The 25547-nt window shown below is 36.9% G+C and overlaps 1 protein-coding gene across 3 annotated transcripts in view; it reads left to right on the forward strand.

The window, feature by feature from the left end:
- Positions 1 to 25547, forward strand: part of grip2b (glutamate receptor interacting protein 2b) — a 59094-nt gene that overhangs the window by 22325 nt on the left and 11222 nt on the right. For all 3 annotated transcript variants that reach the window (XR_013203397.1, XM_077226950.1, XM_077226949.1), the window contains exons 7-17: positions 361 to 506; positions 2232 to 2379; positions 3139 to 3308; positions 9409 to 9549; positions 10499 to 10651; positions 11651 to 11840; positions 15736 to 15881; positions 16027 to 16107; positions 22566 to 22629; positions 23606 to 23751; positions 25164 to 25308. Coding sequence is in view for 2 of the 3 variants with exons in the window: in XM_077226950.1 (XP_077083065.1) it covers positions 361 to 506; positions 2232 to 2379; positions 3139 to 3308; positions 9409 to 9549; positions 10499 to 10651; positions 11651 to 11840; positions 15736 to 15881; positions 16027 to 16107; positions 22566 to 22629; positions 23606 to 23751; positions 25164 to 25308 (1530 nt within the window). In the remaining variant the exon portion in view is untranslated. The remainder of the gene's footprint in view (positions 1 to 360; positions 507 to 2231; positions 2380 to 3138; positions 3309 to 9408; positions 9550 to 10498; positions 10652 to 11650; positions 11841 to 15735; positions 15882 to 16026; positions 16108 to 22565; positions 22630 to 23605; positions 23752 to 25163; positions 25309 to 25547) is intronic.

Raw genomic sequence — 25547 nt, forward strand, 5'->3', positions numbered from 1 at the left:
TGCTCACCAAGCCTGCATTTATTTGATCAAAAATTCAGTAAAAACTGTAATATTGTGAAATATTATTACAATTTAAAATATTTTTTTTTGTATTTTGATATATTTCTAAATTTAATTCATTCCCATAATGGAAAAGCAGAGTTTTTGTATAACCATAATAAAAAGATTGAATAAAATATATTTTAAAAAAAGTTGAGTTCAAAAGAACAGCATATATTTTCCTTTCTATATTGAAGTATTAATTTCTTTTTCTTTTTTTTAAATCTTGCTGACCCTAAACTTAACCCTAAATGTTACTGCATATGTTATACATTTACTACGGCAATAAAGTGTGAATGTTCCGCATGTGTTCTCCTGCAGAGAAGGGACTCTAAAAGCAGGAGATCGCATCTTAAGTGTGGATGGAGTGGTTTTACACAGTGCCACTCACAGCGAAGCCCTCACTGTACTGACCCAGTGTGGACAGGAAGCCCTTTTCCAGATCGAGTACGATGTCTCCATCATGGGTGAGTTACTTGAATTGCGCTTGTTTTATATGTTTATATGATGAAAATTCCACTTGTCCCGGTGGATTAAAATGTTATTAGTTTTGTATGTTGCACTTTAAAAAGGAAATAATGAATCAATTGATATTTTCTAGCGTTAAAGCGTAGCGATAATTCCAACCATCTATTATGCTTTTTCAGATATTGCCTTTCATGCAGTGTGCAATATAGTTTTTTTGTGAATGTAAAAGGTCGGCAAATTTCAAAGTTCGAAGTGCAAATAAAGTTATTGTCTCCCAAAAGAAAAAAACAATTCTGAACTTCCTGAAACGAGTCATCAGTAATTCCAATTTTACTTCCTGCACAAACCTAAGTAGGTTTGTAACAAATTTGCATAATGCCAGCCTATGGTCTTCATTGGCTGCCTACGAACAACATTTACTTTGACCCTCAAACACTGTAGTTGTAACTGAGACTGGAAGTTTGGTTTGTGTTGTTGACATGTCAGGAAGACACTGTTTTCTGCACTGCGAAAACAAATTCACTTTACATGCTCCTCCAAAGTATGAGGACTCGCACTCAAATTGATACAGTAAAACCAATGCCATCGTTACTGTTTGTATCACTATTTGTTTCACAAGTGCTGAGGAAGAACTGACATTCAGATATGTTAATCAAAGCAGACTGAGCCATCTGGCCAATCAGAGCAGAGTAGACCAATCACAACAGACTGGACCATCTGACCAATCAGAGCAGAGTAGACCAATCACAACAGACTGAACCATCTGACCAATTAGAGGAGAGTAGACCAATCACAACTGACTGAACCATCTGACCAATCAGAGCAGAGTAGACCAATCACAACAGACTGGACCATCTGACCAATCAGAGCAGAGTAGACCAATCACAACAGACTGAACCATCTGACCAATCAGAGCAGAGTAGACCAATCACAACAGACTGAACCATCTGACCAATTAGAGGAGAGTAGACCAATCACAACTGACTGAACCATCTGACCAATCAGAGCAGAGTAGACCAATCACAACAGACTGAAGCATATGTCCAATCAGAGCAGAGTAGACCAATCACAACAGACTGAACCATCTGACCAATCAGAGCAGAGTAGACCAATCACAACAGACTGAACCATCTGACCAATCAGAGCAGAGTAGACCAATCACAACACACTGGACCATCTGACCAATCAGAGCAGAGTAGACCAATCACAACACACTGGACCATCTGACCAATCAGAGCAGAGTAGACCAATCACAGTGTTATGACCTTGGGTGCATGTAAATCTATTGTAGGAGACCTTTGAAACTAATTTAGGAACCTTTAAAATAGGTTAATAGGAGCACTTTAAGAGAGTGTTTGTCCTTTCGCGGATGTTTTCCAGAAGCACTGCTTCAGAGCTCTGCTCAGTTTAACCATCTTCTCTATTAATCTAGATGAACAGCAGGTTGTGGACCTGCACGAGGCAGAGAAAACCCCTTTTACTGTACTAATGCTGTGAAGGCTAACAATTAGCATAACGTCCACTGTTGTTCTCCTCGAAGAGTGGAAAGGATCATATCTTAGTATATAGAGGTCTGAAACAAAACTTTCAGAGCTCAGAACTCCTGCCCAGTCCAAAATGACTCTTTATTTACTCTAAGCTGCAAAAACGATCTGTTAAGAAACCACAGCTGAACCACACCGTAACGATGCTATCCTTGTTTGTCCTTATCACCTGGCTTCCAGACTCGGTGACCAACGCTTCCGGCCCTCTGCTGGTGGAGATTGCCAAGCCGCCCGGAGCCAGTCTGGGAATCACTCTGACCACTGCCATGCACAGGAACAAACAGGCCATCGTCATCGACAAGATCAAGTCCGCTAGCGTGGTGGACAGGTACACACTCAATGGGCCTCATTCATCAAACACAAGCACAACAACTTTCTGTGTAAATTGTAAAACCAGTTTTCAAAACAAGTGTTTTTCTTATAATGTTTTTAAATCTTCCTAAATAAATTCTTTGTAAAATGGTCATTACTGTTCTTACGTAAAGGATTTATTTCTCAAAAAAAATGAGCAAAACTGATATAATTTATTTTGATGTAAATTGATCGTAAAACCCTTTTACATAATAGTATTTCTTTTCATGTAAATTGTTTGTTAAACCCTTCTTCCACAAATCATTTACTTGTCACCTAAATTGTTCACAAAGCCAATTTTATCGAAATGTTTTTAAATCTTCCTAAATAAATTGTTTGTAAAGCCGTTCTTACGTAAAGGATTTTATTTCTCAAAAAAAATTGTCAAAACTGATGTTATTTATTTTCATATAAATTGATCGTAAAAGATTTACTATTTTTCCACAAACAATTTACACGAAAATTATAACAATCTTCTGTTGAATACAATTGAACTGTAAAATGCGATAGTTATTCTTAATCTTAGACTCATAAGACTCATTTTTGGTTCGCGGTTTATACAGTATATTACTGTTTCGCAACATTTTGAAGACAAGAAGAAACATAATAACACTGTATTTAACGTCCATCCATATTGTGACACATTATTAATATGGTATTTTAGATCAGTTTTACTGTTGTCTCTAACACTTCCCACATTTATGACAGTTCTAGCAGTTCTCTGTTTGCCTCTCAGGTCAGGAGCGTTACATGTGGGTGATCATATTCTGTCTATAGACGGCACCAGCACAGAGCACTGCTCGGTCCTGGAGGCGACGCAGCTTCTGGCCAGCACTTCTGATCAGACCAAACTGGAGATCCTCCCCGCACACCAAACACGCCTGCCCGGAAAACCCCAGGACACTGGTGAGAGAAGGGGGGGAGAGATGGGGAATTTGGTGCTGTTTTCCAGACATGGATTAGGGTTAATCGGAGGCGTCTTCAACAGATGGCTAAATCTGATCTTGGAACAGGCCTTAACTGTGTCTGGAAAACTGTCTGTGAATGTAACGCATGGGTCAATGACACAACACTTTTCATTTATAATTATATTTCACTTTTAATTGTAAATGCAAGTCATACATGTCTTCTATAATAAACATGTTTTTATTTTCTTAAAAATATTTTTTCTTGTTTAAAAAAAACAATTCCGGAGAGAAATATATATGATTTCATATGATTAAATATTAATAAACAAAAATGTTAGTTTATAAAAATATTATAAACATTGAGAAACTTTCGTCCGCCAAATCAAAATCATGTCTGACTGTAAAATATCACGTGGTACAGCATGTAATAAAACACAGTGGTATTTAACAATTAATAATTTACAATATATATAAAAAAAAGATTAAGATGACATGTTGGTGTATAAAAAATGTGTCATTACTTTTTACTTAATGGTTTCACCACATGATATTTTAAGAGTTATTCAATTTGTAAAAAAAACTAACTTTTTTTTACTAAAACATAACAAACCATAAATAGATACAATACATTTCAAAGAACTTGGTACATGCATTGATCATTTTTTTCCCGCTTCATCTGAGACCGTCATTGAGCAAATTAATTATTAATATATATTTGATGTGATTAAATAAAAATAAAAATAAATAGTTTATAAAAAATATTATAAACATTGCAAAACTTTTGCAAATCCAAATCAAAGCCATGAAATTTGTAAAAATACTTTTACCTTGAAAAATATGTTTTTTTTGGAAAATAATGATTAAGATCACAAGGTGTAAATTTGTAGTATTATTATTATTTGACAAAATGTAAATAAAAAAATTAAAAAACTACAAAAAATAAGAAAAATCTTCAAAACCATAAGAACCATGAATTTAAAAATTACACGAACAACTTGGTGCAAGTATTTTAAACTATATTTTAAAGCATTTTTTTTTTGCTTTCTTTATCGTTGGGCAGTCTTATTTGTCATTTAGCAAATAATTATTATATTTAACCCTTGAATGCATGGATGTTTCACCAATCATTATTCAGGTCTTTAGCGACCCAGAACAATATAAAACACTCCTGATATTAGAGTAACAATTACAGAAGAATAAAATAAAGCATATGTTGTTATCTTCTGGAGTTTGGTTCAGTTTAAACAGATGTTTCATAGCATCATCACTGTCCTCGTCAGAGCTCGTTTCCCAGTACATCCAGCATCTGGCTCATATTCCCCATCTCAAACATATTATCAAAACCATTTGAGGTATAAAGGTGAACTGCACTTATTCAGTCATCAAAGATTCAATCATTGTTGTGCAGAAAAAAATATACTTACACTGTAAAATACTTACACAAAAATATACTTCCTATATACTAAGAAGGATAATGTCTAACTTTAAGAAATGAATGAGGAGGAGGAGGAGGAGGGTAGTGAATGACGTCCCGGGTCACTAAGGACCCATGGTATTTGTTTAAGGGTTAATTTTATTATCATGGAAATGTAATGGTATTTGACCATGGTAATCATTCAAAACCTTCACATTGAACCACAGTGCTTTCTAACAAGGTTTACGGCAACTCTTTCTCTGTTTATTTCAAAGGAGGTCGCAAAATTGTCTTGCTAATTATAGCGATATAAACTTCACATGTATCCTCTTCGGATGCCCAAATGAGGACGAGAAACCGTGGATGCCGAGACTGCTCTGTCATCTCATCTGCCGTCATCTCATTTAATTAGCTTCTCGCTCTGCTTGATGTCGCCCCGCGAGTTTTAGACTGCGGGACAGATTTAATCACGGAGACCTGCTCACCCTAGAAAACCAACAGGCTGCGGCCCGGCAATAAACCGAGACGCGGTGGACGAAGACCCAGATTAGTTATTTTCAGCCCCGTTTGTATGCAAATTCAGGAGATGAACAGATGTCTAATGGTGCAGACCACATTGCGTTAAAAGCCTGAATTAGTATACGCTTTTACAGCATGCATGAGATCCTATGAGAATCTAATCAATAGCGTATTATCATAGAGTGTATAAACATATTATGTAATTGCAGGACTTTATTGGATGCAACTAATGATTGGTCCAATTATAGAAGACGTTGAAACTTCAAATGGTTATTTTGACTTTGAAGTTCTTGCTACTTCTGGTTCTCCAATCATCCCAAACCTTAGATGCCCATCGATTTCAATCTAGTCCAATTCTTGCCCCACGTCTGCTGCCATGTTTCTGCTTAGCATTTAATTACGCTAAAGCTCCGATGGCCTCTTGATTTGATACATTGCTTGCATAGATCATAAAACAGAGTTTATGATGACAGGACAGCCTTGACGTGCAGATTTTTGGGCACAGGTATAAACATCCCTAATGGATATGGACAAGTAAAGTGGTTTAGTTTTTCAGCATCTGATCTGACACTATATAGGTCACTCCCTGCCGCGCGGAGAACCCGAGAGAGGAGGTTGTAGGCTATAATGATGGAAATATATATTTGCGTTTGTGAACCATCAGCGCCGGCATGACTTCAATCAAGAATTGACACCCACTCGCTGGGCCCGTGTCGAAATGTCATAGAAACTTCGCCCAGGAAATTAATGAAGTTTGATATTTTGCCAAATGACTCCTACATTTTGAATTCTCATTTTCCATATGCAAATATTATAGCTGACCTTGTTAGGGGGAGAAAATATAGTAGGTCTGGTAACCAGCTCATTTGGGATTGCGGTCTTTGAGATCTTTATAGAAATACATATTTGGTATATCCAAAGCAACATTGATATTATGTTACATATGGTAGAAGTTAGCCAATCAAATTGACGCTTGTGAAAAATGTAGTTTAAAACACATGACAAGATCTTACAAATGTAATATTAGTATTAACATTGGTTTCATTTTGAAAAGACAACACAAAAGCTTACATTTAAATTTAATGTGGTGTAGTGAAAATAAATTACACTTTAAAATATCTTATTTTTTAAGAGTTTAGTATTTTAAAGGTATTTTCAAGTTTTTTTTTTGTTTGTTTTTGTTTTTTTATCACATTACATTTAACCTAAACTGACTTTGCCTTGTCATACAAAGTTAAAATTATGATATTTAAAAAAAAAAAAAAACTATTACATAATTTCCTATTTTATATATTTTTTCCCCTCCTTGATGTTTCCTTGTTGGTTGCATCACATGATTTGGCGGACTTTTTCCCAATATTTACAGTATTTGAACAAACTCTATCAACGTTTACTAAAGTTTGTTTTTTATTAGTATTTTTTTTCTTCATTTTCACATGTATTTTTGATTTCATTCCCCAATATATCTAAAATGAATTTCACTTTAAAGTCTTTCTATGTAGGAATTGAATTTTCTATGTATTTTTTTATACATTAATACACTGTAAAATAAAAAAATATGATCAATAAGTTATGACAACATATGTTTTACATCGCTTTAACTCATTAACATAAGTTAAGCAATTTTTTAAGTTATACAAGATTCAACAAATTTTTTAAGTCAGTTTAATGTAATTTTAGTAGAAATTACACATCCAAGTTGATTGTACTTAAAAAATGTCAGGCAACAACCTTTTTTTTTTACAGTGTAGATATGAAAAAAGAAAAGTGTTATGTCATTGTCCCATGCTAGTACTGCACATCCCGCTTTGGATGAAAGACAGCAACATTTAGATTTTTTTTAGATTATTAATTTGCATAATGTGTCTGTATTTTGCAATACAGAAATGAACTACACCGAATCTAATAACAAATTAGCCCAAATTAGCTAATAACCTCAGCGCCAGTCACCTGCTGGTTCAATTCGTGTTTTAGATAAATGATGTGCTCTTAAAAAAGCAGTATTGTAATCTCCTCACTCGAATTAAGCTCCCGTCACGTCAGCCTGTGTGGGAGACTTTACCGTAACCATTCCTGGTGTTCTCAATTCCCACATCAAGAGACAGAGTCGTGTTTCTTCAAGACATAGCAGACGAGCTTAGCATAAGCCATAAGCGAGAGGGATTTAGCTTTCAAACGTTAGAAGATGCTTCATTGGCGCTCAGACGAACAGATAGTAGTATTTAACCTGGCTTGTGAAAATCTGTCTGAAAGTGGCATTGCTTAGTGTCTCATCACATCCTGTGTGGCAAAAACACAAACATAATGCTAATAAGTAGTGTTGCGTGTGCAGGAGATGATGGTTGTTTAGTAACGTACTAAAGATTAAAAGTAGTGAGTAGACTTCATTAAAACCTTAATGTGTAACCACACACACAAATACACACATTTCCCCCCAAGCGTTTTAAAGCTTCTTACGGTTTTCCAGAGATGGAGGAGGGTAAGCTAAGCTAAGTAAAAGTTAAGTTGATGAATGTCATATAATTAAGTTAGGGTGTTTCACATCATTAATACCCTGCTGGAAAATCCATCTCAAGTTGGTACTGTGTTTTTGGAACATGGTTTCTATGGTTCAAAATGGTAGACCACCTTGGACCAACAAACCAGTTGCTTGCTAGACGTTCAGGCTTAAGGTGGTCAACCAGGTAATGACCAAGTTTGACCAACTATAAACTGGCTACCATATCCAAAAACACAATTACAAGCTTCTGATGGATTTTCCAGCGGGGAAAATATTCTAAGCTTGTTAGGTTCATTTATACGTTCAAATATCTAAATTATTATCTGCAGTGGGTTTGTATTTTATGTATTTTTATGTATAGTTATGTATTCTATAGAATACATTTAGAATACATTTATTGTACTTGTTTCAATTCCAGGGAGAAAATATAAAAAGATAGTTTAAAATAATAGTAGTCGCAGGTTACGAGAAATAAAAGTGCAATTGTGAGAAATCAAAATTTCTTATGCGATATAGTCACCATTGTGAGATATACAGTAACAATTACAAAAAATAATGTACAAATGAGCAAAACAAAAGAGAAACAGTCACAGTTACAAGTCGCAATCATGAGATATATTCACAATTACGATAGTTACATTTATGAGATATAGTTGCAATTACAATAGTTACATTTATGAGATATAGTCACAATTACAATAAAGTCACATTAATGACATTTAGGGCCCTATCTTGCACCCAGCGCAACTGACTTTGTACACAACGCATGTATCATTCTTATTTTGCACCCGAAGCACAGCGGACTTTTCCCTCCACAGACGTATTCATTTTAGGAATTACAATAACTGGGTAATAACTGGGTAATAACTAGGTACTAAACCTGAACCTACCCCTAAACCTACCCTTAACCCATGTACTTAGCTTATATTACCCAGTACTTTCTAGGTAAGTAAACTGTAAGTACTGTACTGTAAAATGAAGCTTTTCCTATTCAGCCTATGTTTTATTAATAAAGTTGCCAATTGGTAGGCTTTTGCAGTCTAAGGTAATATTAATACTTTTAAAATGTGTTTTTTTTGTGTGCATATTTTTTATTAATTTTGTGTGATACACAATTTTGATTCTGCATTTGGTTGTCACTTGATATCCAGAATATGGGTCCAAAACCATTGCCCTGTAATAAATTACTGGTTCAAGTGTGCTTAATTAATTTATTAAATAAATTATACTGTCTTTTAAATTCAGTCTTCTGCTACCGTCAGACTTACTGCATTATAAGAGCTTGGAGATACTGCAGTCCTGCTGAACAAATGAGAACAAGCATAAACAGAGGCACTCAATTATACAGCCTGCCTCTAGCAGCAGGACTTCATTAGCCTGTTTGCTAATGAGCTTTCTCATTGTTTTGCATGCACATTCATTTTCCACAGACCAGTATTAGAGATGGATAATGCGACTTGAACGGACCCTCAAGACTCCAAATGATGGATTTCAGTGTTCAAATGAGTATTAATGAGAACAATATTTAAAAAACGCCACATAGTTGGAGTACATAAATTTGCATATGTATATAAAAACGTTTTTTAATCATTTTGTCATTATTTCTTCTGGAGAAGCATGTAATTAATTTCTCAACTCAATTTAGTCATTCATTTTGTGTTTTAGTGAAAGTTCAGAAAAGTGACCACCCGCACTGCTGGGACCCCTGTGTGAACTACTGCCACTCTCAACATCCTGGTCACTGCAAGACATCGACATGGACCTCTGCTTCCAGTAACCCATCCAGCTCCCAGGATTACTGCAAATGTAACTACAATAAATCATTTTTAAAGTTACAGTTAATATTAGTATTTAAAAACGCAGTAAAAATCCTGCAAATTTTAAATGGGCGGTCCCACTTACCGTTGTTTTGTGAAATTTTCAGTATGATATACACTCATTTAAAGTCACCATGGAATGAAAACAGACAATTATCCTCTTCCTTCTACTGTAGAAAGCCAAAGCAAAAAGATCCCAGTAACAGTCGCCGCTGATTATGTTGTTCGTAGCTAGAGTCCCGACTCCCGACTCAATCTCATGCACAGCTGACAATCATGACGTTACACCCTGTTTTTATAGCATCAAATAACTAACTAATACCAAACTTATTGAAAAAACAACCTAAAATTACATAAACTATCTTTGAAAAAAAAAATTATTTGAAGTGTAATTGGATTTTTTTTATTTTTTGGCTCGCGTCCCATTTGATTAAGTGTTCAAGTTGGTCACGCAAATTGAATTTGCCACATTGACCAAAGGAAAGGTGCTTGGTACATCGCTACACTATTGGCAATAGACAATGGATGTTGTTGAAAATGTTGCTAATGTGACAGCACAATTTTGCAGTGTTTTTTAAGTTTCCTGCACCAAAACAGTCATAATTTAGTTTTCACAGTTTCTTCCTGAAATCTATTTCTCTATCATCCATCTTCTTTTACATGGGAAATGGCATTTTGTTAATATAGAAAATTGTTCTTAACCCAGACATCCAACTCCCAGTGGTTGCCTCCAAATCGAATATAACATCCCCGTAAATAACAAATGCATAGAGGAGTGGATAGATCTGCAAAGACTAGCAAGGGACCAATAGAATATGGATCATTAACCTACAGTGAGCCACTCAGTCAATTGGACCATTGCCATCTCTTTGATTTAACTTTTTAAAAATACAGTTACACTGCCTGAGTTTCTCTGTTTTCTACTCTCTTCTCCCTAGCTATAGTCTGCACTAACTTCTCTCCTGGGTCCACCACCACATCGGGCATGACCAGCCAGGGTTCCAGCACGCTGCCCCGGGCCGCTCCTCCCATGAGCCCGCGCAACTCCATGCTAAAGAGGAGACAGAGGAAAAAAGAGCACAAGAGCTCCTGTAGGTGACTGGATCGGTTTTAATGTTGTGATATTTTCTGCTTGAAATGGTCTAAGACAGCATATAGTAACTAAATGATATCTTATAAGTGACTGATTTGTAATGCTCTATGTGGGCTTTTAAATGGCTTTTCATACAGACTATACACCTGACTGATTCAGTTAGAGTTAGCATGTTGCTAAGCTAATTACACAATAGTATAATAGTGCATTCAAGTCATGTCGGAAAGATCGTATTTACGGGTTGAACGCACATGAATTTCACCAAAAAATGTGGGGAAACTCATGATTTTCTTTGAGCCTCCGAGTTAGCGTTGTGTCAGTAAGGAAGCATGGTGGACTCAACTCAACACTACTTGGCAATAAAATTGATTCTGATTCTGATTCTGATTCTGAACTGCAATACCTAGCGGACAATTATTGGGTAAATAATCCATTGTATAATTAGATTGACCTATTTATCTGTCGATTAAACTATTAGTTAGATGTTAGCATGTTGCTAAGCTAACAACACATAAGCACTGTTAGAAACACAGTCTAACTAGTCTACTTGTTATCCAACTGTTTTTATCTATCAATAAAACAATTTTTACTGGTAGAAATGTTAGCATGTTGCTAAGCTAGCAACAAGAAGCACTAACAACACATCTTGCTTCATTCCTCCATCTTGGATAGATTTTTCACTAGGTTCAGGAAATAGTTTCACTTTTAGGGACTGTTAACACAGAACTCGTTTTCTGCACTCAACCTCGCTGCTTTCCATTGTTTTTTTGTGTGTAAACAACTGCTTGTTCGACTATTGCGTTTGTGACTCTTGCATGACACAGTAGTTCAACTTTTCTTTAAATGCATCTCTACACCTTGCAGGGATTTGTTTTTCAATTCCATTTCCCTGTGCCTTGTGTTTTTAAATGCAAAAACATGTTCTGTGAATGGTCCTTTAATGGGTTAAATCCAGTACATTAATGATACTTCTGTGGTGATATTTCTGTCTTTTTAGCCGTGTCTTTAGCCTCAAGTTCTGTGGGCCCAGGTGGTCAGATAGTCCACACAGAGTCCAGTGAGGTCACTCTGGGAGGAGACCCTCTCAATGGGTTTGGGGTTCAGCTACAAGGTGGAATATTTGCAACAGAGACCCTCTCTGCGCCCCCTCTTATACGCTTCATCGAGCCGGACAGCTCAGCCGAAAGGTACGTCCCAAACTTTAACTCAACCGTTATATCCATGCTCAATCATGCACATATAAAAACACTATTCGGTGCCACAGCAGACTGATGATCCGTTAAAAATGCAACCAGATCTCGTAAAGACTTCTATATTTTTTTAAAGATTATGCAGTACGACAGAGCAGGCGTTCACTGTCTCGGAGAGAGGCGCTTGAAAATGATCAAGCTGGATGTGTGTTGAAATTACCTCAGAATCTGGGTCAACACTCAGCACGAGACTCACACAGCAAAAATCACGCCTTTTATTAGCAACGTTTAAGGCATTCATTTTTTATATATTAAGAGACTGGAATGTGTCACTGTCGCATTTTGTGTTAAAAGGGAGGGAAAAGTTTAGGAAGGATCTCCACAACTAAACTAAGAAAAATTACAAAAGAACGTCTTTAACATCTCATCTGAACATGCGTTTTCCTAGACAGTTTTTTATACTAAATGGAGAGCAAATGGATCCTAGCTTACAGTATGCTTCTCAGATGTTTCTCCTAAGAAAAAGACCCCGGTAATCTCACATCACACCTAGAGTTTCATAAGAGATCTCAATGATGTCTCAAACAGCTCTTGGATTTGCCAAGATACCAAAGTCTTCAATCAGAAGTTCAAAATCTCAACATTTCTCAACAGATTGTTCTGAGAGCAGATGCTCTAAGCTAGCCACTTTCATTTTATAGCTCCAAACTCTTACTGCATGTCAACAATTGTCTCATTTGGGTCTCTCTGTGTTTGTCCAAAGACATTTGGGAGAAACATCTGAGACTGAGTTGCTACATCAGCAGCTTTGTTAACTTTTACTAACATTTTGCTTGTCTCATTTGGGTTTCACAATATTTGTCAAAAGATATTTTATAAGAAATATCAGAAAATAAGTTTGCTTGGCTAACTTTTAATATTTGTCCAAATTTAACTCTTATTGCATGCCAACAATTGTCTCACGGTCTCTATTTGTTTATCCAGAAAACCATAACATCCGAAACTAAGTTGCCACAGACGGTCTCAGCTGTTTTGCTATGCTACAATTTGGTTAACTATATAGCTCTAAATGCTCCTCGCATGACAACGATTGTCTCATGGGTCACTTTTTATTTGTCTACCAGAATGGAGAAAAATCTGAGTCTAAGTTAATACAAATGTGCCTTCTCAGCTGATTTGTTACTCTAACAATTGCTAGCATTTTGCTAACCATAGTTCTAAGTTCTTGTTGAATATCAACGATGGTCTTGTTTCTTTTTATTAATCCAAAGGAAGTTTAGGATAAGCATCTGAGACAAATGTGCTATATCTGCTGCTTTGCTAACTTTTGCTAGCGTTTAGCTAACTATTGCTCTCTCCAAAACTCTTACTTTGTCAATAATTTAGGTCTCTTTGTAGGAATTTTAGGAGAAACATCTGAGACTAAGTACATTCAAAGGTGTTTTTTTTTAGCTGTTTTGCTAACAATTTGCTATCTTCATCCACACTTTCTCTCTAATGTCAGCAAACCCGGCCCAAGAAAATGCCTAACCATGACAGAGTCGAGCTCTGCTTTTATTTGCTGTCACTGTATGAGACCCTAAACAAACTCACCATATATATTCAAACCTGTAAATTTGTACGTTTCTGTTTGTTTTTGTAGCTCAGTGCGTGAGTCAGTCCCGGTGTGAGATTGTTGTACCATGAAGCGAGTGATCTGATGTGTGTTGAGCTGTATTGTACTGTGGCAGTGTGTGACATTTGTGGTTTGGCCTGGAAGTCACTGAATGTCAGGTCAGTTGTTGTTATCCATACATACACGGCTTCCCACAGTGACATTGGGCTTGCATTTAGAACCACGTGAATACAATATGCTTATGTATTGTAAGTCATGCATTTTTGTTGTTCTTGTTTGATAAAATCAACTTTTTAGATTGACATTAGTTTTGTACAGTCAGACTTGTGACTATTTGCATGAAGTCTGGTCCACTTTATACCTTATTTTGGCCAAGAACCACACAATTGACCTATTGGTAAGCCCACCTTAGTTACTGTTGCAACCTCGGACAAACAAATGGAGTTGCTAACTGTCATTCAATGGCAGCTGTCAGTGTGAAAACCTTGTCCCAAGATGTTTTTGGTAAATTTTGGACACATAAGGACCACCTCTTGTCGAGGAGCATCCATGCGGGACTTAAAGATGCCATGGAGGGATATATAAAAGATTTTAAAATAAATACGGTAGGTAACCAGATTAATTTGGAAGCAAGGGTTATAGATCGCATTGCAAGCGGGAGAAGCCTTATGTTACAGTCACAGAATCGCATCGCAGATGAACAACATCCAGGATCAACACTGTTCATGTACCACATAGAAAGTAAGGAATAATTGACGACAGGCCTTTGAATTATTAGAAAAATAATGGACACCTGAGGCGGTAATGCGGTTACGAAGCGAAGCAGAGTCAAATTATTCTGCTTATACCACACTTATAAGTTTTTGTCATTAAAATGCTCTTGTATGTAGGACTAATTTCTTACGCATCTAATCCCATGCCTCCATTGCTAATTCCAAAACCTAATTTTAGATTTAGCAACGGAGGTTTGAGCCACTGATTGCAGACTAATGCTGGGGACACACTTACGACTTGCTGAAACCTTCTAAGACTGACTGTTTCCATCGACTGAAGCAGATTTTAAACACAGACTGTGAACACAGACTGAACGCGCTGAACAAGTATCAAATTACATTCATAACTGGCCTTAGAGTAGGTGTTTCTCCGGCTTTATGCAGATATTAATGCAGTTATGAGAGAGAGAGAGAGAGAGATAGAGAGAGAGAGAGAGAGCGTCAATATTATTATTTATTTATTGATTCAATTCGTTTTAATTAATTTGTTCATTCTTTTTTTCTATTATTGACAGTAGACTAGCCTAATAAATGAAACACAAAGCCTTTTAACAAGTAGCCCTATCAATAATTATTTATTTGTTATATTATCTGCAATAATTACGAGAACCCGTGCTGCAGGACTATCAATTTATTTATATATTCAGTTCAATTTTCGATTGATTATAGATAGGACTATATACTTTATTTATTAAAATTAAACCTCATGTTTATTACAGTCAACTACGCTAAGTGAAATGGAACTGTAATGCGCTCAAGACCTGCCTGGAACTACTTTAGCTGTGCGTTTCCCTGAAAATAATTGCCTTAGAACGTTCGTCAAACAATCAGATTCAAGCATTCAACGGCCCTGTAGTATAAGACTAAATTCATTTACATTTAACAAGTTTAACATGGGGAGGAACTGAATTGTAAACCAGTCTGTACATGACATGAGAACAGTTAGCTATTTAGGTTTATACATTAGCATGGACTGCTACGTAGCATGGACTGCTACATGAGACGTAATGAGAGTGTGACAACCAGAATATGAGCGTTTTCCTCTTGATTGGGATTGGGGTTGAATCCTTAAGGAACCAGGTTACTGCGCCCACATCATTGGACTAATACACAGCTTAATCCAAAACAGACATTTTGCTCTGTCTTGTTTGGGTTTAAGAAATGTAATAAAATAAATTCCATTGCCATCCTCTCAGGATACCTGGAATCAGTGTTACAAGTTCCCCAGGCACATAATTTTACCAATTTTTTAGCATAAAAACCATCAAACCAATGAGTGCTTCAGATCTTCCAATGTTTCTCTATGCCGCTGAAACCTAAAGATGTCTGAGTTCCATTCCCCGTCCATTCCCCGTGCAACTGATACTCAACTGCAATTGGCTCATCTGCGCTCGAGGGGAGGGGCTTACCGATAGGTCAATTAAAATCAATCGCTGGATGAAAGAAACAAGAAACCACCAATATTTCTAGAGTTTTTTAGTACTTCTTTCGTTCTGGTTTGCAGGTGTGGGCTTCTCCAGGTTGGAGACAGAGTCTTATCCATCAATGGAATTCTTACAGAAGATGGAACGCTGGAAGAGGCCAATCAGCTGCTCCGAGATGCTGCTCTAGCAAATAAGGTCACACTAGAGATTGAGTTTGATGTGGCAGGTTAGTGAGCTTTCCCGTGATTTCCACTGAGAGTTCATAAAACATTAACTTTTTCAGTTTCTAATGGTATTTGATTGAAAATCGGTATTTGTGTTTCAACATAATTTATTACTTTTTATTTATATACTCTTTGCTGTATGGCCAGAATCTGTTGTGCCTAGCAGTGGAACTTTCCATGTGAAGCTGCAGAAGAAAAGAGGAGTGGAGCTGGGCATCACTATCAGTGGTAAGACCTGAATACTCACTCTTGACATCTGGGGATATTATTCATTTAGTTTGGTCCACATTGCCGCATAACTTCTTTTTTGCTTTCCTGACGTTTTCATTTTCATTCAATTCCCCTTTAATCTTTTTTGGGAGATTTTAAGATCCCTCTCTCTCCCTGGCCTATTTTACCATTCTCCGTTTCACTCTTCAAGCTCACAGGGATGTAGTTAAATTTGATATCCCTAAAGACATGGAAAATAAACCCCATACAAATGTTTTGACATCCACTCCAGTCGTCATGTTCTGTGTTGCCAAACACGGATCGGTTTTGTTCATGGAGAGTGTTCATATCCAGACCACCCGATACGGCACATCCCATCTCGTCCATGTCATGAAGTTATATTAGCCCTGATAAATCGAGCTACTTCTCCGAGGAAGTGTTTACGCTGCTCTCCCAGGCTTTCCGTGGGCTTGTTTACTCAAGAAGAGCTCTTGCGCCTGTGTGGCTTCTTTCCAATTGACGTTCCTCTGAAGCTTCTTTACACTAAGGGATCATGGGCCGTTAAACTTGTATTCTACTTACATGAGGGTTGATTTGAATCACAAGCTTTGCCACATGCACAAGAAGTTTTTCCATCAGTCAAAGAACTAAAGCAGAACCACTTCTGACAGATTCAGAGCCTGAAAGTTTAAGTACAATTTTGATCTTGTCCTTCAGACGTCTTAGACATCTTACTGTACTTGACGTGTAGGGATGCGTAAGATGTACTTTGAAAGTATGAAAAGAGTTTGAAATAGAGCTGCATGATTCTAGAGAAATTTAGATTCACGATTTTTTTTGTTTCAAATAGAGATCACGATTCTCCCGCGATTCTGAATAGACAACAAAACAAAATAACGTCATTAGCGTCAATATGTTCTGACAAAATGTTAATTTCTGTGGTCTATTTAAAAATAATGCTTGAATGAATGATTCAATGACTCGCTTATAAAGGCCCCACTTGTTTCATTACTGGATGAATCAGAGTTTTTGAACAAATCTCTTGAATGAATGATTCAATGACTCACTCATACACTTTACTTGTTTCATTACTGGATGAATCAGAGTTTTTGAACAAATCTCTTGAATGAATGATTCAATGACTCACTCATACACTTTACTTGTTTCATTACTGGATGAATCAGAGTTTTTTGAACAAATCTCTTCAATGACAAATGCATTTTGTACAAATACAGACTATAATATTATAAATAGCTAGTTGCATAAGGTATAAAGTTTTATGCATATTTACTGCATATATTTTTAACAGACACTTTTATCACTTCATTAGTAAATGTGTTCACAGAAAATAAATAAATAAACAAATAAATAAATATGTTTAATTTTATTGTTATTATTTTATCATTATCTTAGATGATTACTGCTGTATTATACATTATCATGTACATTTAGTGTTCATTTTGCGTACAGTTAATTCGCCATCAAAAAACAATACAATTTCATTAAAAGGGCATGTATTTGCTTTCGAAGGACTCATTTTATTACAGTTACTTTAAAGTATTATCTATTGGATTAAAAAAAATATTGTTAATTTATTATTTTACATTTTTTATTATATATTATTTTAAATTTAAATTTATTATTATATATTAATATTGTTTTATTATTTTACATTTTCATTTAATTTAATTTTTTCTTTATAGTATTGATTCGTTTTGTAATTTTATATTTCAATTAAGGTGTTTATTAAGGTCAGGTGCTCAGGTCAGGTAAGGCTTGTTGGAAGCTTGCTACTGGTAACATGTAAACCAGTGCCACCTGTTCCATGGTCGAGCCACCGGTGACTAATCTGGTGAACCCACTGGCCCACATAGGGAGTGGGTAGACACCCTGGCAGGACAAACACAACACCTGTCTCTAAGGGCGCATGCACCTAGGGTCTTGCGTCCATCTATCAAGCCGGCATCCTGCTGCCTTGCAGTCACTCCCCTGTAAAGACAAAGGCTAAGAGAGTCGACCCTAACAGAAAATCCAGGTGTGTCATCAGCCTGTGATGGCGGTTGGATGGGGCATTGTCTTTGCCTAAACTTCTGGTCAGACACTGTGACTGCTAAGCTGCTGCTCTCTCTCGTCTTGGATTCTCCTTGCCAGGTGGGCGAATTTAGCAGAAGAGAGGGGCTCACTGGCAACTAGCAAAACCAAGTGAGGCCTTAACAGATATTGCTAGCACACCTTCAAAATCTATGAAATCTCAGAGAAAAAGAAAATCCTACTGGCTGGATATCGCCCAGGTTAAAAAGGTCCACCCTAAACCCATCAACATGGAACATCAGAACCATGCTTGACAGAGAACAAGCTAATAGACCCGAGATACGTTCAGCTATAATCTGTCGTGAACTACTGAAATATAACATAGACATTGCGGCTCTGAGTGAGGTACACTTTCCTGAGTCAGGCAGCATCCGGGAAGAAAGTGGCTACACAATATACTGGAGTGGGAAGCCATTAGGGAAAAGACGTGAGGTTGTTGTCGCTCTCGCAGTATCAAATCACCTAACCCCGAAGCTGATACAGGACTCTTAACCTGTAAATGACAGGATCATGACTCTCGAAGCTTTCTACAGCCAACTGCACCAAGTTCTAAGGGCCATCCCAAACTCTGACAAGATCATCCTCCTAGGCGACTTCAATGCCAGGGTGGGTCAAGCAATTGCCATCACCAATACATTCTTCAAACACAAAGCTGCGCACAAGAACTCATGGATACACCCGCGCTCACATCACTGACACCTGATTGACTTCATTGTCACCCGCCAGCGTGACATGGAGGAGTTCCTGGATACCAGAGCTATATGTGGGGCAAATCGTCTAAAGATAAGGAAGATGATAAATAAAGGAAAACAGCCAATAAAAAAGCTGGACATCCTCAAACTAAAGGGTAAAGATGTAAGGGAAGTTCTTGAAGCAGCTCTAAATGAAAGACCGACGGACCCAACGGTCACAATCTCTATGGACGAAACTTTTAAATCTGTTGTCTATGAGACAGCAAAGAAGACACTTGGGATCGCACACCAGAGAAATGAAGACTGGTTCGATGAGAATGATGAGGAGCTCAGCAAACTCATAAAAACGAGAGATGAGGCAAGAAACAAAGTGCTGAATAGAAACACCAGATCGGCCAAAGCAGAACTCTAATCTAGTGCAGAGAAGATGCAGAGAGCTGAAAAATGATTGGTGGTCGAACAAGGCAGTGGATCTACAACAACTGACAGACATGAATTATACAAAATAATTTTACCAGAGCATGAAAGCAGTATGGGGTCTGTGGGTCAACTACCCCGATCAACTTCTCGCTAGTGATAATACAACCCTACTAAGTGAAAAGCAGGACCTACTGAACAGATGGACTGAACACTTTAGCAGTCTATTTAATGTCCGCACAGATGTCGACCAACATGCGACGGATAAAGCATTTATTCAGCAATGGATGGATGCCCACCCTACCATTGATGAAGTCCGTGAATTTGCTAAGTAGTGGTAAGACCCCAGGTGCTGACAGAGTCCATCCTGAGATAATCCAGCAAGGTGGCATCAAACTACTAGATGCACTGCACAAGATCATAACTGCAGCATGGGACTCCCAATCTTTCCCACAAGGCTGGAGGGATACCCAACTGATTACTCTATTCAAGAAAAGCGACAGACGTGTATGTGGGAACTATCGAGGTATCTCACTTCTTTCTATCCCAGGAAAAGTATTTGCCAGAATTCTCCTCAACAGACTAGCAACCCATGCCGAAACAATCCTCCCTGAGGCCCAATGTGGTTTTCGACCAGGTAGAGGAATGGTAGACATGACTTTCTCCCTAACAGATACAGGCAAAGTGCATTGAGCAGAACAGGCCTCTCTTCATGGTATTTGTAGACTTCACTAAAGCCTTCGATACAGTGCACAGAGAAACATTATGGAAGATCCTGCGTAAAATTGCTTGCCCTGACCTGTTCACTGACCTGATCGCCTCCCTCCATAATGGCATGAAGGATTCAGCAAGCATTAAGGGGGAACAATCTGACAACTTCGATGTGCTAAATGGAGTGAAACAAGGTTGTGTCCTAGCACCAACCTTGTTTTCCCTCTTCCTTGCCACAGTCCTAGATAGTGCTTTTGCAGGTTGCTCTTTAACTTCAATCAGTTCAAATCATCAAGTAGAAATGAAAACTTTAGCATAAAGTTCTGCCAGGAAGGCTTAATTACTACGTCATTATTACCTTCACATCTATCCAATCATGTCCTCATACTCATGTATAAAAGATCGTTACTTACACATGTTTGAGTTCGCAGATACCGACGCGACAACTTCCTCCACCATCCCCACCACCACCAGGATGGTCCTGTCCATAACCCCCAGGGGGTCGGCTGCGCCCCAGATCCGCTACCCTTGGATTATGAACTACGGACAGGGCCTACGCCAAAGAACCTTATAATTGCTTGCTGGGCTGTCAATAAACTAATGCTTGTTACATCACTATATCTCCTCAGTCTTTCTGGTAGAACTAAACCTCTCCTTGTACGGGAACTTATGTTCGCCGATGACACTGCCTTTGTCGCCCACTCACATCAGGATATACAGGAAATTATCACCCGCTTTGCCACAGTGGCAATGGCCTATGGACTCAAAATAAATATGAAGAAGACAGAAATAATGTTGCAGCCACCACCAGGCACCGACGAAAGCAGCCAAAACAACATCCAGATCTGAGGCGAAAATCTAGCCACGGTCAAAGAGTTCAAATACCTCACGGCAATAGTCACCTGCAACACCAAACTAGATGCTGAATTATATCTACGTAAATCTAAAGCTTTGCTGGCATTCGGCCTACTAAAAGAAAGAGTCTGGTCCAACAAAGACCTCACCATAAAGACAAAATGCGCAGTGTATCGTGGAATTGTTCTCCCAGCTCTTCTATATGGAGCAGAATCTTGGACAGTTTACATGACCTCAGTGCCTAAATGATGAGACACCTGTGACAAATTCTAGGCATTAAATGGTGGCACCATATATCCAACAAAGAGTTACTAGACAAAACCAACACACCTAGTATGTACGAAACACTAATCCAGCGCAATCTGAGATGGGCTGGCCATCTGAGCAGACTAGACAACAGTCGATTACCAAAACAGATTATCTACTCCCGGGCTGAAAGAGGGGCACCGTGGCATAAGCAGGCCAAAGCTTGCTTCAAAGACACAGTTAAAAGAAATCTCAAGCATAAACAGATCCCTCTAGGCATCTGGGATCGCCAAGCATACAAAAACAGGACTCTGCGGAGAATTCGAAGGAAGTCTAATTTGAAGCAAGTCGTCATCGGACACGATGGACAGCAATTGATTATAGTCATTTCCTATTCATTTCATTTGCCATCATAATTTTTTATTCAAAGTACACATCTTCAAACGACTCATTTTATCATTGTAGTTCCCTACAAAGCGTAAATAAATGCACTATTTAATTAATTATTATATATAATTTATCTTATTGTTTTGTTTTTCAATTCATTAAATTCATGTAATTCATTTTAAAATCTAATATGTATACTGTAATACAAAATAAATATTTTAAATTTTTTTTTTTTTTTTTTTTAATCGGTGTTGCTCCCAAGTGCATCCTAAATTTTAGTTTTTGCCCCAGAATTTTCATTTTGGTGCAACGCTAATTATTATTTTAAATGTTCATGTAACTTATTACATTTTATATGACTTGACAAGCTTGAATGAGCCTGTGAACTGCAGTCAAGCTTGATTGTGACTGTAAGATCATCCTCTTTCCTCTGGCTCTCTCTCTTCATCGCTCGCCCAGTTAAATCTTTCTCCCAGAAGTACTTTTCTGCTGAGTATCTGAACATAACGGATGATGTGTCATGTGTTTTCAGCAGCCTCAGGCGGAGAGCATTGTGTGTGTTCCAGCTCTTCAGACCTAGTCTTGAGATGAAAAAAATCATAATTGGTATTCTTCGAATTAGCTTTACAATTTAAATTCCATGATATCAAAGCACCATGTGCCATGGTACCTTTTCATGAAGGATACCCGCATCACCCATAATAAACTGAGGAAAAACTTCTTGTTTCACTTGAAAACACTTGTGAGTTCTTTTGCATCTGCAAAGCCAAACAGGCAATGGATGTTGGGTATTTTTACACTTGTGATGGAATTTTGGTCTTAAAATGTTTTATTCTATCTGCTCAAAATATTCCCTCTGAACATCTTGCCCATGCTTATGCTGGATCCAGTTTTTATTTTTGCCTTGAAACCGTGTTTGTGGGGGTGTGTTTTAGTGTGTGTGTGTGTGTGTGTGTGTGTGTGTGTGTGTGTGTGTGTGTGTGTGTGTGTGTGTGTGTGTGTGTGTGTGTGTGTGTGTGTGTGTGTGTGTGTGTGTGTGTCATACTGAAACACTGCTGTTTTCCCATCTTTCTGCAGCCAGTAAGAAACCAGGAGAGCCTCTTATCATCTCTGACATTAAAAAAGGCAGCATGGCCCACAGGTATGAACAAACACTGCCAAAAACACCTTTAAAATGTTTATGATCCTATAGAAAGATGATCCTAAATATAAATCTATTTTTTTAATTTTTTAATTTTTAATTTATATAATTGTTTGTGTGTGAGTGCGTGTGTCTGTGTGTGTGTGTGTGTGTGTGTGAGAGAGAGAGAGAGAGAGAGAGAGAGAGAGAGAGAGTTTTGCATGTGCGTGTGTGTGTTTGTATTTGTGTGTGTGTTTGTGTGATTTTGTCCTAGAAATGTATATCCATTTTATTTAGATATTTATATATATTTAAATACATTTATTTAAACATATATTTAAAAAATAAAAAACATGATTTATATATTTAAGAGCTAAAACAATCGTTATTGTTATTTTATAAAACAAAATGCTTTTAAGAAATGAGTCCTATTTTATTTTATATATACTTGTGTTTGCTTCTAAAAATAAATGTAATTTTTTTTAATTTTTTTTAAGGTTTTTGCTCTTAAAAATGTTCGTCCGTTTTATTTTATTTTATTTTATATAATTGTTTTTGCTTCTTAGAAATATAAATCCCTTAAATCGTATCTGCTTTATTTTAAGACTCAACATTTTAGTAATCATATTATATTTGGAATCTATAAAATAAATGTTTATACATGATATCGGATACTGAAATTCCACAGACATATTATAGATACAACAACAGAAAATATGAGATCTGTTTGTAATGTCCACTAGGGGGTGACAAACTCCATATATGATTTAATACAGTCAAATAAAGTGCTTTCTTTACATGCTTTATTATATAAAGTTAATATTTTATAACTAAAATTGTATTGTAATACTTGTTCTATCTTTTCTCGTTTGGACACAGAACTCTTCGCAACTTAGTATTGCAGAAAAAAGCAGTGCAGAGTTTGTTGAGGACTCACTCCGCAGCCTCTCGTGTTTGTCTGTGGGACTGAATCGCATTTCATGTTTTTTCCCTGCAGAACAGGAACTCTGGAGCCCGGAGACAAGCTGCTAGCCATAGATAACATCCGCCTGGAGAACTGCTCCATGGAGGACGCCGTCCAGATCCTCCAGCTCAGCGAAGACCTGGTCAAACTCAAAATCCGCAAGGATGAGGACAACTCAGGTGTGTGTGTGCTGATGTTCAGGTGTGCTGAATCTCACAAAGCCTGTAAAGAACACGCAAAGCTCATCAGCTCATCAGTTCCTATTTTAAAAGAAAGAAATGGGGAATTATACATGTAGCTTTTAGAAAAAAACATTTTTTAGATGACTTGGATGTTTTGGACTTTTGAGTTTCCTTCTATTTATCAATATTCTCTTAAAAGATTTTCAACAGTGATTTAAATTATTACAATGTAGTAATTAAAAAATTCCATCAGAATGACAAATATTATCATGATGATAGTTTACTATTACTAAGTGATTACTATTACAAAGTAATATACATTAAATAATGTTCATATATATTGTTTTTGCCCTTGATGTATATTCATTTTTCTCTCAGAAATATAAATACATTTTTATTTTGTTCATTGTTTTCTGAACACATTTATATCTTATTTATGGTTTTCGCCATATTTTATTTTATTTTATATATACTTGTTTTGCCTTAAAAATCCCTTAAAATCTCTTTCTTATTTAATTTGATCATTTATATATACATATGATAAAATAAAATTAATATGTATATCATATAGATATTGCCTCAGAAAATACATTATTTTTTAATTTTATATATGATTGTTTTCCCCTCTTATAAAGATAAATATTTTCTTTTATTTTGTCATATGTTTTGTCTTCTATAAAAGTAATATTTGATTTTATTCGATTTTATTTGATCATTTATCATATATATATATAAAAAATAGAAAATGAAATAAAAATGTTGATTTGCCTCTTAGAAATATGATTTTTTTTTTATTATTTTATAAAATTATGTTTGCTTCTTAGAAAAAATATAAAGTGAAATATGAGCTGGTTAAAACAAAGTTATTCCAAAATTTTAAAGCATTTCAAATCATACTCTAAGCATATCAATGTGTCATTCAACATTCAACAAGCAGGTGTCAGTAGAACTACATAAAATGTTAAAGATTCTCTTATCCAAGGGTGCAACTAATGACAAAACCCTGATGTTCAACACTGTCAATCAAACATTAGTCCACGCCCACTTTTTCTTTGTTGCTATTTTCTGCATTTATAATATTGAAGTCATCAAAACGATAAAAAAGACACAATGTACGTGTCCTTTATGTATCACTTCAGTTATTTTGTTGACATGATAGACATTTATCATGCTTTGTTATGAGGCGAAACACAGTGTGTGGTCAGAAGAATAGCAGATGAAGTGTCTTGTCTTTCCTCAGAAATGAAAATGTACGGGTTGAGTCAGCAGACCGGTCTATTTCCAGATCCAAGACAACATTTAAACACACAGCTCTTGTGTTCACCATTGAATACTCATGATATGTTGATTTTGAATGCATGTCTGATATCTAAAAGTAGTTGGTCAGTGTCGTGTGTGTGTGTGTCCAGACGAGCAGGAGTCGTCCGGCTCCATCATCTACACGGTGGAGCTGAAGCGCTACGGTGGCCCTCTGGGCATCACCATCTCCGGCACCGAGGAGCCCTTTGACCCCATCATCATCTCAGGCCTGACCAAGAGGGGTCTCGCTGAGAGGTGAGTCCCGCGCGGGTCAGACGGGTGGACTCCCGAAAACACCCCTGTAGAGCTGCTGCGGTGGCAGAGAGACACCAGCACATACACTCTCTCTCTCTTTACATTCTGAAGCCTGAATATTAAATACACACATTTGGAATGATTTTTGAATATGCATTCCATAATACGTATTGTTGCACAGCACACTATAAAAAAGTTCAAATGTGTTTATTATTTAAAAGTAATGATATTAAGAGTGG

The sequence above is a fragment of the Siphateles boraxobius genome, unplaced genomic scaffold, assembly GCF_051911475.1.
Source record: "Siphateles boraxobius isolate OS27281-9 unplaced genomic scaffold, OSU_SipBor_1 13, whole genome shotgun sequence".
Classification (NCBI taxonomy): domain Eukaryota; kingdom Metazoa; phylum Chordata; class Actinopteri; order Cypriniformes; family Leuciscidae; genus Siphateles; species Siphateles boraxobius.